Genomic DNA, 14,003 nt, shown 5'->3' with positions numbered 1-14,003 from the left:
TATAACAACTGTTTCATGAAGCATATTTGAAGCTTCATTTCCCATCACTACCAGTAAAATTAACAAGGACAAGTGCTATAGCATATGGAAGGATAGTTGTATGAAAGATCATAATAAAAATATCAAGATGAGTTCAATTCTGCATAAATATTATGAATTATCATGAGCAATGCACACCAGGTATAAATTGGTTTGATGTTTGTGATGTTTTGTTTCTTTGACTCTAATTAACATGAACTTTGGGGGGGTTGGAAAGAATTTAATAAGCTGTTACACATCAATGAACTCGACAGATGTTTCATCCGTACCATATCGAATCAAGGTGCAATCATTCCAATTGAAAATGAACACTTCTTGAATCATATACTAACCAATGCATCAAATACGTATCAAATCGTTCTTTGCTGGAGACACGCACACACATACCATGAGTGATTCTGAGTTGCGCTAACTTCAAAAAATAAATCATAAAATAAGTTGAAATGAACTGGGGAAAGATCCACAGAATAGAATTTTGAAAGTCAAATGGTCTCGTGTTGTTCTACTTAGTCCTCCGCCTGCCAGCCGTCAACCGCTTCAAGTGTCCGATTGGATTAAGGCCTTAGACAGGAATAAAGCCTGTGTTTAACTGTGATCTCAGCACACCGGTCAGCTGCCAGAATGGCAGTCACGCTGCAGATCAATGTGTGACAATACATCGTGCATGAGAGACAATTATCCTGTTAAATGACCCTACGGGAAGTCAAAAACTTGAATTCAAATAAGTGGTAAATGTAAACACCCAGGAAACACGAACCTTCGGAACTGGCAGGCCAATAGCCTATTAGTGCTATTAACGCGTAAACAATTTAGGTCCTTCTTTTCTTCGAACGACTGCAGAGGTTGCCAATGCGCTGGTTGTCTTCCAGCTCTTTAATTCTCTGACGTAGAACCCCAATCTCTTTGTTCTTTTCTTCCTGAATGAACTGCAGCTTCTAATGGACAAACAAGCACAGACCATATACTCAATAACCAAGATTACAATTCTCAGAACATTTACAAAGATAACAATGTTGCCATATTTTTTCTAATTCAATGAGACTTTGACTTTGAGGATTGCTTTAGAACGTGAATATTTTTTTACATGAATAAAATCATGCTCACCCTTTTGAAGAAATGTTGTGCAGAAAGAACAGATTCGTGTTCTTTCTGCTGGTGTTGGTTCATCTGAGCAGTATTCTGGATTCTCCCCAACTTTTCACCAAACTACGAAATAAAATGAACCAACATCATTCAAAACTCATGACAGAAGTACAGATAAATTACTTTAAAGCAACTGTATGTAGCAGCATAATCTTTCTTTGCATTTTGATGGTACTTGTTATGAGGAGAGCTGCATTGCTGACTTTGAACTTTACTACTTTTTCTGGTGGTTCTAACGGCACAGAAATATATATATATATATATATATATATATATATATATATATATATATATATATATATATTTCAAGCACTGCGATTGGCTGGCAACCAGTTCAGGCTGTCCCCCGCCTGCTGCCCGATGATGACTGGGATAGGCTCCAGCACGCCCGCGACCTCCGTGGGGACAAAGCGGTACAGAAAATGGATGGATGGATGGATATTTCAAGCAACAGTGATGGAGGACCAACATTTAATTTACCTCAATTTGCAGCTTCAGAAGCTCGCTTTGCTGTTTTCTCTCCTGGTCCTTCAGCTTTGTTTTCATCTCCTCCAGATCCAGATCTTTTTGCTCCATTAACCTCATAACTTCAACCTCTTTGGCTTGCACTGCAATAATAGACGTAGACATCACTGACCTTAAAATTCAGTTAGCCTTGAATACTGCTTAACTATTCATACCAAGAATAATATCAAGAAACTGAAAGTTTTCATCCTGATCAAAATATTTTAAACTGTTTTCAGTGACCTTCATGTGGTACTTCATGTGGTACTGTCACCAGACTACTTGCATGTGTCATGTATTCTAATGGTTCAGTAAAAGTGCTCAATGAAATTTCTCATGTGAGAATATTGTTTACTGCTCTTACGTTGACTGCAAGCTTCTTTGTGGGTCTCCTCCACCTGCCTCCTGCACTCTTGCTTGACAGTCTCTAGCTCCCTCTTGTGGCTCTCTTTGTGTGCTTTCATTTCACAGAGCAGTCGTTGGAGCTCAGTCTTTCCATCCTGATAGAAAAACAAGCATAAACAAAAAGTGGAAAAGGAGCTCTTGAATCAAGGCCAGTTTTCACTGATTTCAAATATTACCTCTGCTTTTCGTTTACTTTGTTGCTTCAAGATTTCCATATTGCTTTTCAGTGTCTCATTTTCCACTGGTGTGAGAAAATAAACAATTGCGTTATGGTTCTTATATAGGCGATACTGAAACATTAGTTATGTTGTGATGTTATAAACAGTTCAATACATTGGTGATACACCCTACAGAAAAGAAGTGACATATTTTTGAATCAGTTACAATGTCCAAAGTAACAATGGTTTCCTAATACATGCACTTGTGTTACCTCTGAGGTCGCACTGATCCTGCAAAGCCTGTTGTAGCTGGTTCACTGTGACAAGAAGGGCATCTCTTTCTGAGAAAAAATTGATCAGAGAAACAATCGTTTTTGTAAAATGTCCAGCAGGAGGCGACAAATAAACGCCTCGGGAAAACAACAACGCATCATCAAGGCATGCTGGGGGGTCAAACTCATTTTTTTTCGCTGGCCCCATTGTAGTCATAGCTTCTTTCGGAGGGCCATTATGACTGTCAACCCAAATAAATGTATGAGCACCCCATATTATACACAGTAAAAGCTACAAAACAAACTGACAAATAACTCGTTTTCAAATCAGACGAGTAAAAACTGGTCATGACCTATAAAATATTCTTTCATAACTAAAAAACCATAGCAGCACAAACGGAACTTTTTGCTGCACAAACCAGCACAAACGAAGCACAAACAAAACAGACTATTTTGCTTAAATTTTGCGTGGGGTGAGGGGCCAGCTTCACGCAGGTCAATAACCGTACTTTAATTATGTAATACATACATAACCGTGTCACATCAACATCAAATGAACCACGAGGTTTTATAAAAAAAATACAGAAACTCACCCTCAGTGACTGCTTTCTCCTTGGTCTCGTAAAATTTCACTTGTCTGTTGGCGTCTTCCAGCATCGTCTCCAGCAAGATGGTTTTACCATTTAAATCTGTAATTGTCTGCGCGTACAAACCTTTTTTTTTTTTAACACATTCGATATCGACCTGTTTTGCAGTTCTGTACATACAGAATTACCACGCTAAAACCTGACCTGGAGACAAAAGTTAAATATTAACTTACATTTTCGAGTACGATGAATTCCTCTGTTAATTTGTCAAGATTAATTCCATTTAACAGTGCCATGTAGAAGATAAGGAACGAAATATACGTCAAAATATCTTGAAGCAGGGGAGGATTAGCTTAAATGCGTCCGAGTAACAGGCACCGATAGCTCGCTGCATAACTATTAAAAATAGTTTGTTTAAATAAATAAATAAATAAATAAATAAATAAATAAATAAATAAATAAATAAATAAATAAATAAATAAATAAATAAATAAATAAATAAATAAATAAATAAATAAATAAATAAATAAAGGACATGACATTCTACCTAATAAATAATAATTTAGTATTTGTAGTTAATGCCCAAGTACTGCAAATCAAGTACTATAATGACTAATTCTAATTCCAATTCTATCCCTCCAGGGCACATCTGAAAAGAGGGTCTTGGCTGAAAGAAATGTCATAAAATGATAAAAATTAGATATGGATATGCTGATCATTAGATTTGCAATTTTTGTATGTACGTATGAAATACACAGGGTGGCATGGTAGGGCACTGGTTAGCATGTCCACCTCACAGTTAGGAGGGTGCAGGTTTGATTCCTCCTCCGGCCCTCCCAGTGTGGAGTTTGAATGTTCTCCCCGTACCCACGTGGGTTTTTTCCGGGCACTCCGGTTTCCTCCCACATCCCAAAAACATGCTTGGTAGGCCGATTGAGCACTCCAAATTGTCCCTAGGTGTGAGTACGAGTGCAAATGGTTGTTCATCTATGTGCCCTGTGATTGGCTGGCAACCGGTTCAGGGTGACCCCGCTTACTGCCCGATGACTGCCGAGATAGGCTCCTGCATGTCCGCGGCCCCTGTGGGGACAAACGGCATAGAAAATGAATGGATGGATGAGTTACACAGTACAAGAACTTGAGAATATTCAAATGCAGATAGTGCTTAGAAATCACATTGACAGCAGACATTTTTATTATAGCTGAACAAAACCATACCAAGATGTGTGAAGTTTTTGGAATTGAAGTGACATGTCTATTTACATGAATATTGATCCAGAATATAAAATAGCTACAACCCTCTTTATACAGTCAAGAAAATGTTTTCGGCATATACAGAATCTGTTTATGTGAAGGACTACTTACATTTAAAATGTCAGATTTAAAAGTATTGTTTTATTTAGAACTGCAGCTGTACAGAGGCTTTAATTATTCAAAAAAAGGAAAATGACATTGTTTGATAGCGGATGGCTAATAATTTGCCTTCAAGAACTAAATCATGGAGACATATTCAGAAGAGATGGTACAATACAGTGAACTGCGGACAATCGCATAGATGAAAAATATAGCAGAATCGATCAAAGATTGAGTCAATAAACTCTTCCTTTGACATTTACAAAAAAATACAGGGATGCAGGGAAACTATATGCAACGTAGATTTCACCTGGTATTAGTAAGAAAGCGAGGCAAAAACATACTTTCAATTTCACTTTGACTGCGTAGGCAATTAAGGATTGACAACATAACAAGACATCTCAAACGTAGCCCAAAAAAAAAAACCCACCATGAACTTAACAGCATCAAGATCCAATCTGAAGTAATTGCTCTGACTTGACCATAAAAGCAGCAAATGGCCAAAATGTTTCATGAACAACAACAAAAAGGGTCAAACAACTATATATATGTAAATAAGCAAATTCATGAATCTTTAACCACAGATATGTGAAGGCTCCCAGTATAGATTTATGGCAACAGATTCCAGCTCTGGCTCATCTTTCAGTTCCCTTTTGTTTATAAAGTAATACACATCTTTGCCACTAGGGGCAGCATAGATAGCAGCAAGTCATCCCTTTCTATTTTCAGTGAACTGAAATTCAACACTGAAGCAAAAGACTCTCAGTCATTAATCACAAAGACAGTTTTAGGAGTTTGTCGCTGTTGTTGACTGAATAATTTTAGAAGGTCATTGCATGTTTATGGTGTAATATTTCCCAAAAGGTCCGGGGTCAGGTAGCCATCAGGTGTCGTCGGTATGTTCTTTGAGATTGTCAGCTGCGGGGTAGGTATTGAATTTGGCGTTAGTACGAGGCTGTTTTGTCTATCGACATCCTCTACTACGGTATAAACAGGAGTTGGGGGAAGGTGGGATGTGGGATTTGGAAATGATTCACGGGAAGGGTTTTGGTAGTTCTCCGAAGATGAACATGTGATCAAACTCAAGTCCTCACCAGTTGAACATAAATCATTGAAATTGCATACGGGCAAAGATGGGCTCGTTTTTACTGCATTGACCTCCGAGCTATATATTCCACGGAGCTGAAAAGTGTTCTTGTCCTCCTTTCTTTCTGCCGTTTTGATTTCTTCAGCATCGTTGACTGTGTTTTTCTCCATGTCATCCTCAGGAGACAACAGGACTTTCCCAGATGGCCTAATCTCGCTTACCTGTGTATACAAAGCCTGCCTGACAGGGTCTTCTGAAGGAAGATCTCCTGCTGTGGTGTTTGGGCTTACAGAGCAAGGTCCAGAAGTAGTAGCCGGATCTCTTTTGCGGATTTGGTTTGTGGCAAGAGAATTCAAATGTGATGTTTCTGCATCATTGGTTAGATCAGGATCACAGCAGCTTGCATGACCTGAGTCATCATCCCTGAAACCGATGGAAAGATTTGAACAGTTGGAAAACAGAGATCGATCCATGAGAAACACCGTGTCCAGGTTTGTTAGTTTGTCGCTCTGTTCCTCAAAGTCCAGATCGATGAATTCCACCCAGGGGTCGTTGGTGTACAGCTCTGGTCTCAGATCAGGAGGATAGCCCAGGATGGATGTCAACTCCTTTATCTTCCCCTTCTATGGGATTATAAAAATACAACTTTGATACAGATGTTAACATTTTCTTTTATAATTCCATTAATTACATCAATAATAATTGAGATTACTTAAAAATGGGTCTTGAAACGTCATTACAGATATAAATATATGTTTTCGGCCAATCGTGTTTGCATGCAAAAAAGAACAAAGTCAAAATCCAGGAAATCCACAGATACCTTGAGTAGCTCAGGGTCAATTCCTCTTATTTTAGGTCCAGGAACAGGTGGAAGAAGAATGACCATCAATCTTTAATAAGAAAACGGGAAAATGTTATATGCAAATAACTGTAACCAGAAATTCTGGCACACTGTTTACTGTTAAACTTTTTTTTTTGTTAATCATTACTCAAGTTTTTTGTGAGCTTGCAATGTCGCTTTCTGAATGACAAACCCGAAACTGTCTATCATATACGTATAAACCTGTTTTATTAGCTAACTACTTACTTTTGCTGCTGCGATAAGATGACCAACATCAGGATGGCTACCAAGCACAAGGTGCCAAAGATGAGTAAAGCCAACAAAGGAAATCTCGATACTAGAAAAGTAAAAACACACTCTATCACACGTTTATAATTGGAAAAAAGAACAGGAAAAAAAAATTGGTGTAAACCTGCATGTGTCTGGTTCACTTGCAGTGTACAAGAGTATAAAATAAATGTCCCCCCTTTGAGGAATTTAAATTAGTATAATAAATGTATTTCAATTAAATAGAAAAAAATTGAATCAAATTTATTGGCAGAAGTGGCATATTAGACATTAATTAACATTACTTGGTTCTACTAACCCTACCATTACTTGTGCCCTACAGAACAAAATAAAACAAACGTGTGTCATTGCTATTTTTCCCATTTCAGTAGACCTCCTGTCAAAGTTTTTACCTTCAGATGTGGCGTGGACAAATATAGAGTCACTGAACCCTCCGAACTTCTTCTCGCCGAGCTTTTTGCAGCGAACCCGAACTTCATAATTTACATTAGTTTGAAGCCCATACAGGGAACAATGTGTGGTTTTTACAAGCTCCACCTGTGGGCAACAGAATGGACACAATTGGGTATTTACATTTCAAACACTAGGCATCATTAATGATATAGAAAACAAAATAGCAAACAACTTGTCTAAATGGAGAACAAGCTTCCTCTGTTGGCGACCAGCTTAATATACTAGCAAAGTATCAAACATATATACCGTATTTTATGCCCCATAAGGCGCACTTAAAAGACTTTAATTTTCTCCAAAAACGAAGGTGCGCCTTTTAAAAGGGTGCGCCTTGTGTGTTGACCAAATTCCAAAATCTGTAAAGTTGTTTTGTCTGGCTTCCGTAATATACATGTGTAATAATATGCAGACCCAATGAACCAATCAGAGGACAGTACGTTTTACGTAGATCGACGTACCTCCGCCGCCATTGATAAATAAATACTATAGTTTGTGCAAATCTGTAAAGTTGTTTTGTTTTGAGACGTAATATACAGGCACTTGATGAACCAATCAAAGGACATTAAGTTTTACGTAGATTGGGGTGGTAGACTAATCAGAGGACTGTACGTAACACGTAGAGTATGTGCAAATATAACGAGAGTGACTGCCTCGCTCCTGTGATGTTATTTTTTTTTACCGTAAATCATGGCATACATGCGCCCTATAATGTGTGGATTAAGTACATAAAAGCCCTCGGAATTGAGTCTGCGCCTTTTAACCCAAAGTGCCTTATCGTGCACATTCCACACGCACCGTATCCCAGCGTTCAGAATTGACTTTGCGGTGTTGGATCTCATACTGCAATGTCATCCATCCCATCTTCACATCTGCAGATGGAGGCGGCTCCCAACTGAGCATGATATCATAGAAGTTGCCAGTCAAACTCATATTCAGCAATGTCCAGTTCAGCCCGAGAGGCGGATCAGGTTGCACTGCAAAGAAATACTTTTTGATCATTATTTCTTCATGATACTTTTATCAAACTATTTCTCCTTGTGCTTTTTTAAAATATTTTTTTAATTTTTTGAAATCAATGATTCTACTGAAGTGGATAATGATAGTCAGATAGTAAATTGTACCAAACTTACCAATGTTCTCAACATTAAAGTGTTTCTCGTCATAGAGGATAGTTTGATCTCTTGAGCGGAGCTGAATGGTGTAATCTATCCAGACAGAAGTATGGTTTTCATTGAAGAAACACTCGTTGAACCTCTCTGTGGAGTAATGAGGACACTCACTCCACTCTTTAGAATATGTGGACAGGGGTCTGCAAGGATGGTAAAGAATACAATCATATGTAATCATTTACATTGTGTAATAAGAGGTAAGTAACAATTAAGGGTGGGAACAACGAGCATGTGTTTTAATGATTAAAACTAGTTAAACCTTTTTTTTTTTTTAGAGACCATGTAAAACAATTAGATGCTAGAGGTTTGTGGGTATCACTTTGTGAATAGATTTTTGAGAATGCAGAGAATCTTAAAAGGTTTAGTAGTTTCTAAAAAAAATTCTTAATTAAATACATTATCAAAATTATCATTTCAGGGCCCTGTTGTTTGAGAACAGTCACTTTGTTAATCCAGACGGAACTTGTTTGCTTACAATTTGATAATGTAGAATAAGCGCACATCTTCTGGCTTGGAGATGTTCTGCAACGTACCAACATCCCATCTGCAGTAGAAAGTCTCCATGTTGGCAGACACACAGTCAGTGAGATGTGGGTACTTAATGGGTGAGTCTAGGAAAGCACAAAAGAAAAGAATGAGAGAAAAAAAAATTAAATCTTTCTTTTCCCTGCAAAATTTCAAAGCTTTTGCCTTGGAGTGAAGCTTCTTAATGGGGTAACTGAGCTCTTGCTCAGCCACAGTGTAAACACTCCCATTTTCCTGGAAGTCATTTTACTGCTCTTCAGCGCAAGCTTCCACATTATACTGCCGCGCCTCTTAGAAGCAGCTATTTTCCATCTTTACTAGGACACATTTTTTAGATCAAATTATACAGGGTAAAGACAGGTCAACAAAAAGAGGAATCACATGTTTGTCTGGGTTCTTGACATCCGAATGAGCTGTATTCATGCACACTGAAGCAAACAACTAAAGAGGGAACCAGGGAAAACTAGTCACCACTAGTTTGCTTGGTTAATCAGTTACTCGACTGCAGGACGTTAATCAGTAGGTAAACTCCAGTAAAATTGTAGACTGTAGATCTGTTAAATGCTTCTGTGTCCATGCGCTAAATCACTACATCACAAATAAAAATCCAGATTTTCCAAAAGGCTTTATATTTAAAACATAATCTGTTTACAATAGGACAAACTACTACCAGGAAATAGCTGGGTTGGGGATACAGGGAAAAATCAATTATTCCCCCCACCCCATTGTGCTTGCCTACAGCTTCTTCCAGGAGTTCCAAAACATGTGCAGTGTGTTATCTCACTACATTGGACCTTAAAGAGAAAGTCAACTAATTGTTTTAACAATATATTCTATGTGCTCTGACTAGTCTAACCTAATTCTAAGTAAAAACATGAACTACTGTTTCAAGGTCCTGAAATTTTTAAAACAGTGGCATTCTTTTCAGTTGTCCATCCATCAGTCCATCCATTGATGGATCTTGTCAATTGTTTTAGTTATAAAACACATTTGTTAATTTGTTTATTTAATTATTAATTTATTATAATTTATCTAAATTAATGACCATGAATTCTCAAAGGGAGCTCAAGTGCACAGAAGAGGTACTATGTAAAGACTCTAAAGCAAACACCACCTTAGTTCATTTCATTGAAATAAATGAGCGCCATGTTTTTTTTACATTTATAAAACCACCTCTTTCAAAGGAATAGGAATCTACCCTATCTTTTGCATGAAACAGAACGACAAAACCATGACACGAGCTGCACACAGCAAACACAACAAAAACAATAAAGTTCTTCGACCTGAGCCCTGGGGGAACACTGAGACTCACACACAAGCTTTTGTAACAAGTATGACCTAAACCAATGAAGAGTAATACACCAAATAGCCATTCACTACTGTGATTTACAGATAAGGATCGGGCATCCATCTTGTTAAAGATTGTTGTGAGTAGGATACCAGAAGAACACCACAATATTTGTCTATTGTGGATTTATTTATAAAACTGTATTTTTGTACCTTGACAATGACTGTGTAACACAGTGCAAGACATTGAGACGGGTTTTTTTGTAAGAACTTAAATTTAAAATAGTGTTAACCAGCTAACTGAACAGACTGCATTCTTTTGGCTCCATGTCAAAGGATGTGCTTGCTCAATCTTTGTCAGCGAACAAGAGCGTACTAGACTCGTCAGCCTGTTCACACTTAAAGCCTCAAGAAACATTTCTGAGATGGCAATATGAATGGCCAATTACTCTTTCGGAAAGCAGAACTTTGAGAAGTAAACATGTTTACGAGGCCGATTTTTATTTTTAGGCTGTACTTTTGTCTTACCGCAGGCTGCAAAAGTCTAAAAGATGAAAAGAAATATCTTCCTTTATTGTACTTTGATTAATTCAGATCCTCATAGTTATAAGAGAGCTGGGAATGACTTTTTTTTAGGTTTCCTTAAGACCAGAGGTCCCCAACCACCGGGCCGTGGACCGTTACCGGTCAGGTCAAGACGCTCGTTTCCCCAGTCGAGCCTGCAAAGCTAGCAAAAACGAGCAAGAATTTCTTTTGAAAAATATGAAAAAATTGGCGTTTCCCTCCTAATTACATCCGTCGGTTCAGGTCAAGACACTTGTCTCGGTCACGTGACATGTCAGCCTCAGTCGAGCCCGGGAAGCAAGCAAAAATGAGCAAGAAACAGAGATGTTTGGAAAGCTTCTTCGGAAAGGAAAAAAAGCCCAATGAGGAGACGGATGAAGAAGAGGCTACAACTTCTAAGAAAAGGAAAGCTGCATCTAAAAGAACATTTCTGGAGTCCTATTTAAAATATGGATTTTTCGCCACAGGTAACCGGTCCGTGGCGCAATAAAGGTTGGGGACCACTGCTTTAGATAACAATGTACAATACCTTCGAAAGCCAATAATAATAATTTACATCTTAGTGTTTTTTCTTTGTACTGACCTGATAATAATTACTGTGTGATAGATAATTTGGTTGTTTCTTGAGTTGTCTACCAAATAGAATCTCTTCCATCAACATTCAAGTGATCTCATACTGCTTGTGGTTCTTCTAAACGCATAATTTCACTCCAACTATGATTGATTAATTATGGTTAATTCACTTTGAGTAGAATGACTGCTCCAGTTAGAAATGTAATTCCGTGCAGAGCCTTTATTTAGACCATTTAATTTAATTCATTTACTGTTGAAAATATTCATGTTAGTTACTATTCCTTGTCCCACAGAAACCATGATCACTAAATCTTGATTTCAGACAGAAATTATACACCAACAAAAAGAAATTAAGCATTTGCTTGTACCCAATAAAAAATACCCCCAAAATGTGTCACATTCCAAAACATGAGCCATTCACAATGAAACCATCTTAATGATTTTTCCTGGCTAATGTCAATGTGAGGAAAGTAGCCAAGAGATTCCAGCACCAGAAAACCTTTACTCTAAAAGTACAAAGATGTTGATGCTCTAACTTTGCCAGGGAAACAGCAACCAATTCATTTTCCAATAATCTGGGGCAAAATATACAGTCCGTACACTTTGTACAATATTTCTAATGAACATCTGTTATTGTATTATTATTGTTATTGTATTGTAATCTGGTAATGCATCTAATTTTGCTCTTTACTTTCTCTCAATTTAACATTTTACAAATTACATGACGGAAATCTATGGTAGGTATTCCAGACTAGGAAAATATCCTCCACCATAAACAGACAGAGTTACATAACAAGAATCAGCACAGGATGTTGGGATGTGAATGGTCAATGGGGACCTAATTTATGTCTGGGGATAAAATGGGATCCATGTACACAAAGCTTTTTTTGTGGTGTTGAGAGGTTTTGCACTTTAAACAACTTCCCATTGTTAGGGCTATCTTTGCTCTGCAGAATTCCTGGGAAGCCGTTTTCCTAGGAATCTGCAGGCTGTTCTCCATGTGGAGGGTTTTGCGGTTGTTCAGTGCATTTTACCACCAACCCGAGGCTCTCCAACTATACAAGCTCTTGGATAGACTCCTACAATTCGAATTGCATTGTAACCTAATAAAAAAACTGGGTTTTAAAATCCCAACAAAATGCTTTTCTAATATCCTGTATTTAATTATTACTGAGAGTTTCCCCAAATCCATTTATCAAGGTATCTTAAACAAATAAACCAAAACAATGCTGAGTAAATAAATCCTTAGCTGTAAAAAACATACCTTGGACGGAACCAGATTCCAACGCTGAGGCGGTGATGCAGTGAAGAAAAAGGAAGAAACCAGCAGCCATTATGTTGATCTGTGAAGGAAACATATGGCAAGTGCGTTCATTGCTCAGTATAGCCCACATAATCGAATCCTCACGGAATAGCACATCTATGACGTGCATCAAGGGCACGCCGTCCTGTCTTCATTTCAAGCATAAGAGAACTTCATACTCCCAGAAAATATCTTCCCTCTTTATTTCATCTACAACTACCGTAATTTTCGGACTATAAGTCGCGTTTTTTTTCATAGTTTGGGTGGGGGGGGGCGACTTATACTCAGGAGCGACTTATATACATATATATGTTTTTCTTCACTTTTTTGGGCATTTTATGGCTGGTGCGACTTATACTCCGGTGCGACTTATAGTCCGAAAATTACGGTAATCAAAAAATAAAATCACTAATGGGGTCTTGAGTCAAGTTCAGCAGCGTTTCATTCCTAAAAGAGGAAGCACACAGTACATACATAAGTAGATGCAAGAACAAATACAAATGATCTAACCAATTAGATTCGGATTTAACCCCGTAACTCCCCCCAACACATTCACACGCGCACACACACACACGCACACACGCGCGCGCACACACACTTCAAAACAAGCAATATATAGCACTATAATATGCACACGCACGCACGCACACACACGCGCACACACACACAGGAACATTACTGGGTTGTCATGCCTCACCCTGGCACAATTTGCAAGTAACTCATACGTATGGGAAACTCAAACTCGGAGAACAAACTCAGCCTGTTGACCAAGATTGGAGAACATTCTGTTTACATCCACTCCAGATAGTTTTCACTGCTTTCGCTGGATCATTCCCTTGACGTGCTCTCGAGGATTGTGCAACATTCCCATAGAAAATCCAAAACAATAAAAACTGAATGAAGAGTTGCAACTTGCCTTATTATAGCATACTATCAACCACGTAAATTAGACGATTATGAGACACGAGCTGATTAAACCAAGTTGTAAACATGCAGAAGAAACACGCAAGTGAAACACGAGAGCTGACTTGAAGTCACTCACCGCTGAGAAGTGGAAAACAAGCGTTTCACAGCCACGCGATTCCATCGGTTTCGTTGAGTCGACCACACAAAATTTGCAAGACTCAACTTCCTCAATAACACCAGAAGATTGCAACCGGGTAAGACAACCTCGAAGTGTGGCGATCAATAAGGCAAATCTGTGTAGTGTACAGCGCTGTACCATTTAAAACTGGATGTTGTGCGCGCCACCTGTTGGTGAAATATGGGAAGCGCTATAAAAGTTAGATTTCCAGGAACTGCGAGAAATAGGACGCATATGAAGCCAACAGGGGCGTTGCCACCATTTTAGGAATTGTCAGGAGTCCTCTTCCTCGAGGAAACATGCCTGAGCATTTCTACCTTTGAAAAGGACGAATTATTAGTTTTTCCATTTTTTCTCATGCATGACTCAAA

At 38.3% G+C, this 14,003-nt stretch overlaps 2 protein-coding genes across 3 annotated transcripts; both read right to left on the bottom strand.

Annotated features, from left to right (window-relative positions):
- Positions 1–247: 247 nt before the first annotated feature.
- LOC133163589 (coiled-coil domain-containing protein 152-like) lies at positions 248–3,499 on the bottom strand. Of its 2 annotated transcripts, XM_061293639.1 has the most exons (8): positions 3,342–3,499; positions 3,115–3,220; positions 2,522–2,590; positions 2,268–2,332; positions 2,051–2,186; positions 1,663–1,790; positions 1,144–1,245; positions 248–974 (listed from the first exon to the last, which is right to left on the bottom strand). In XM_061293639.1, exons 1-8 carry the CDS (start codon positions 3,402–3,404, stop codon positions 849–851), a joined length of 795 nt encoding a protein of 264 aa, XP_061149623.1. In that variant the 5' UTR covers positions 3,405–3,499; the 3' UTR covers positions 248–848. The 2 variants fall into 2 exon arrangements, with proteins under 2 accessions (XP_061149623.1, XP_061149622.1); XM_061293638.1 differs by having other exon boundaries at positions 3,115–3,474.
- Positions 3,500–4,483: 984 nt separating this feature from the next.
- Positions 4,484–13,812, bottom strand: ghrb (growth hormone receptor b). Its single transcript, XM_061293663.1, has 9 exons — positions 13,591–13,812; positions 12,510–12,588; positions 8,772–8,907; positions 8,258–8,436; positions 7,923–8,101; positions 7,070–7,214; positions 6,636–6,726; positions 6,369–6,438; positions 4,484–6,171 (listed from the first exon to the last, which is right to left on the bottom strand). The coding sequence occupies exons 1-9, from the start codon at positions 13,771–13,773 to the stop codon at positions 5,302–5,304; spliced, it is 1,932 nt and encodes a 643-aa protein (XP_061149647.1). The 5' UTR covers positions 13,774–13,812; the 3' UTR covers positions 4,484–5,301.
- Positions 13,813–14,003: the final 191 nt, after the last annotated feature.

Source organism: Syngnathus typhle, linkage group LG12 (assembly GCF_033458585.1).
Source record: "Syngnathus typhle isolate RoL2023-S1 ecotype Sweden linkage group LG12, RoL_Styp_1.0, whole genome shotgun sequence".
NCBI classification, from domain to species: domain Eukaryota; kingdom Metazoa; phylum Chordata; class Actinopteri; order Syngnathiformes; family Syngnathidae; genus Syngnathus; species Syngnathus typhle.
The sequence above is the reverse complement of the archived record's forward strand: the minus strand, read 5'-3'. Positions and strand labels throughout refer to the sequence as shown.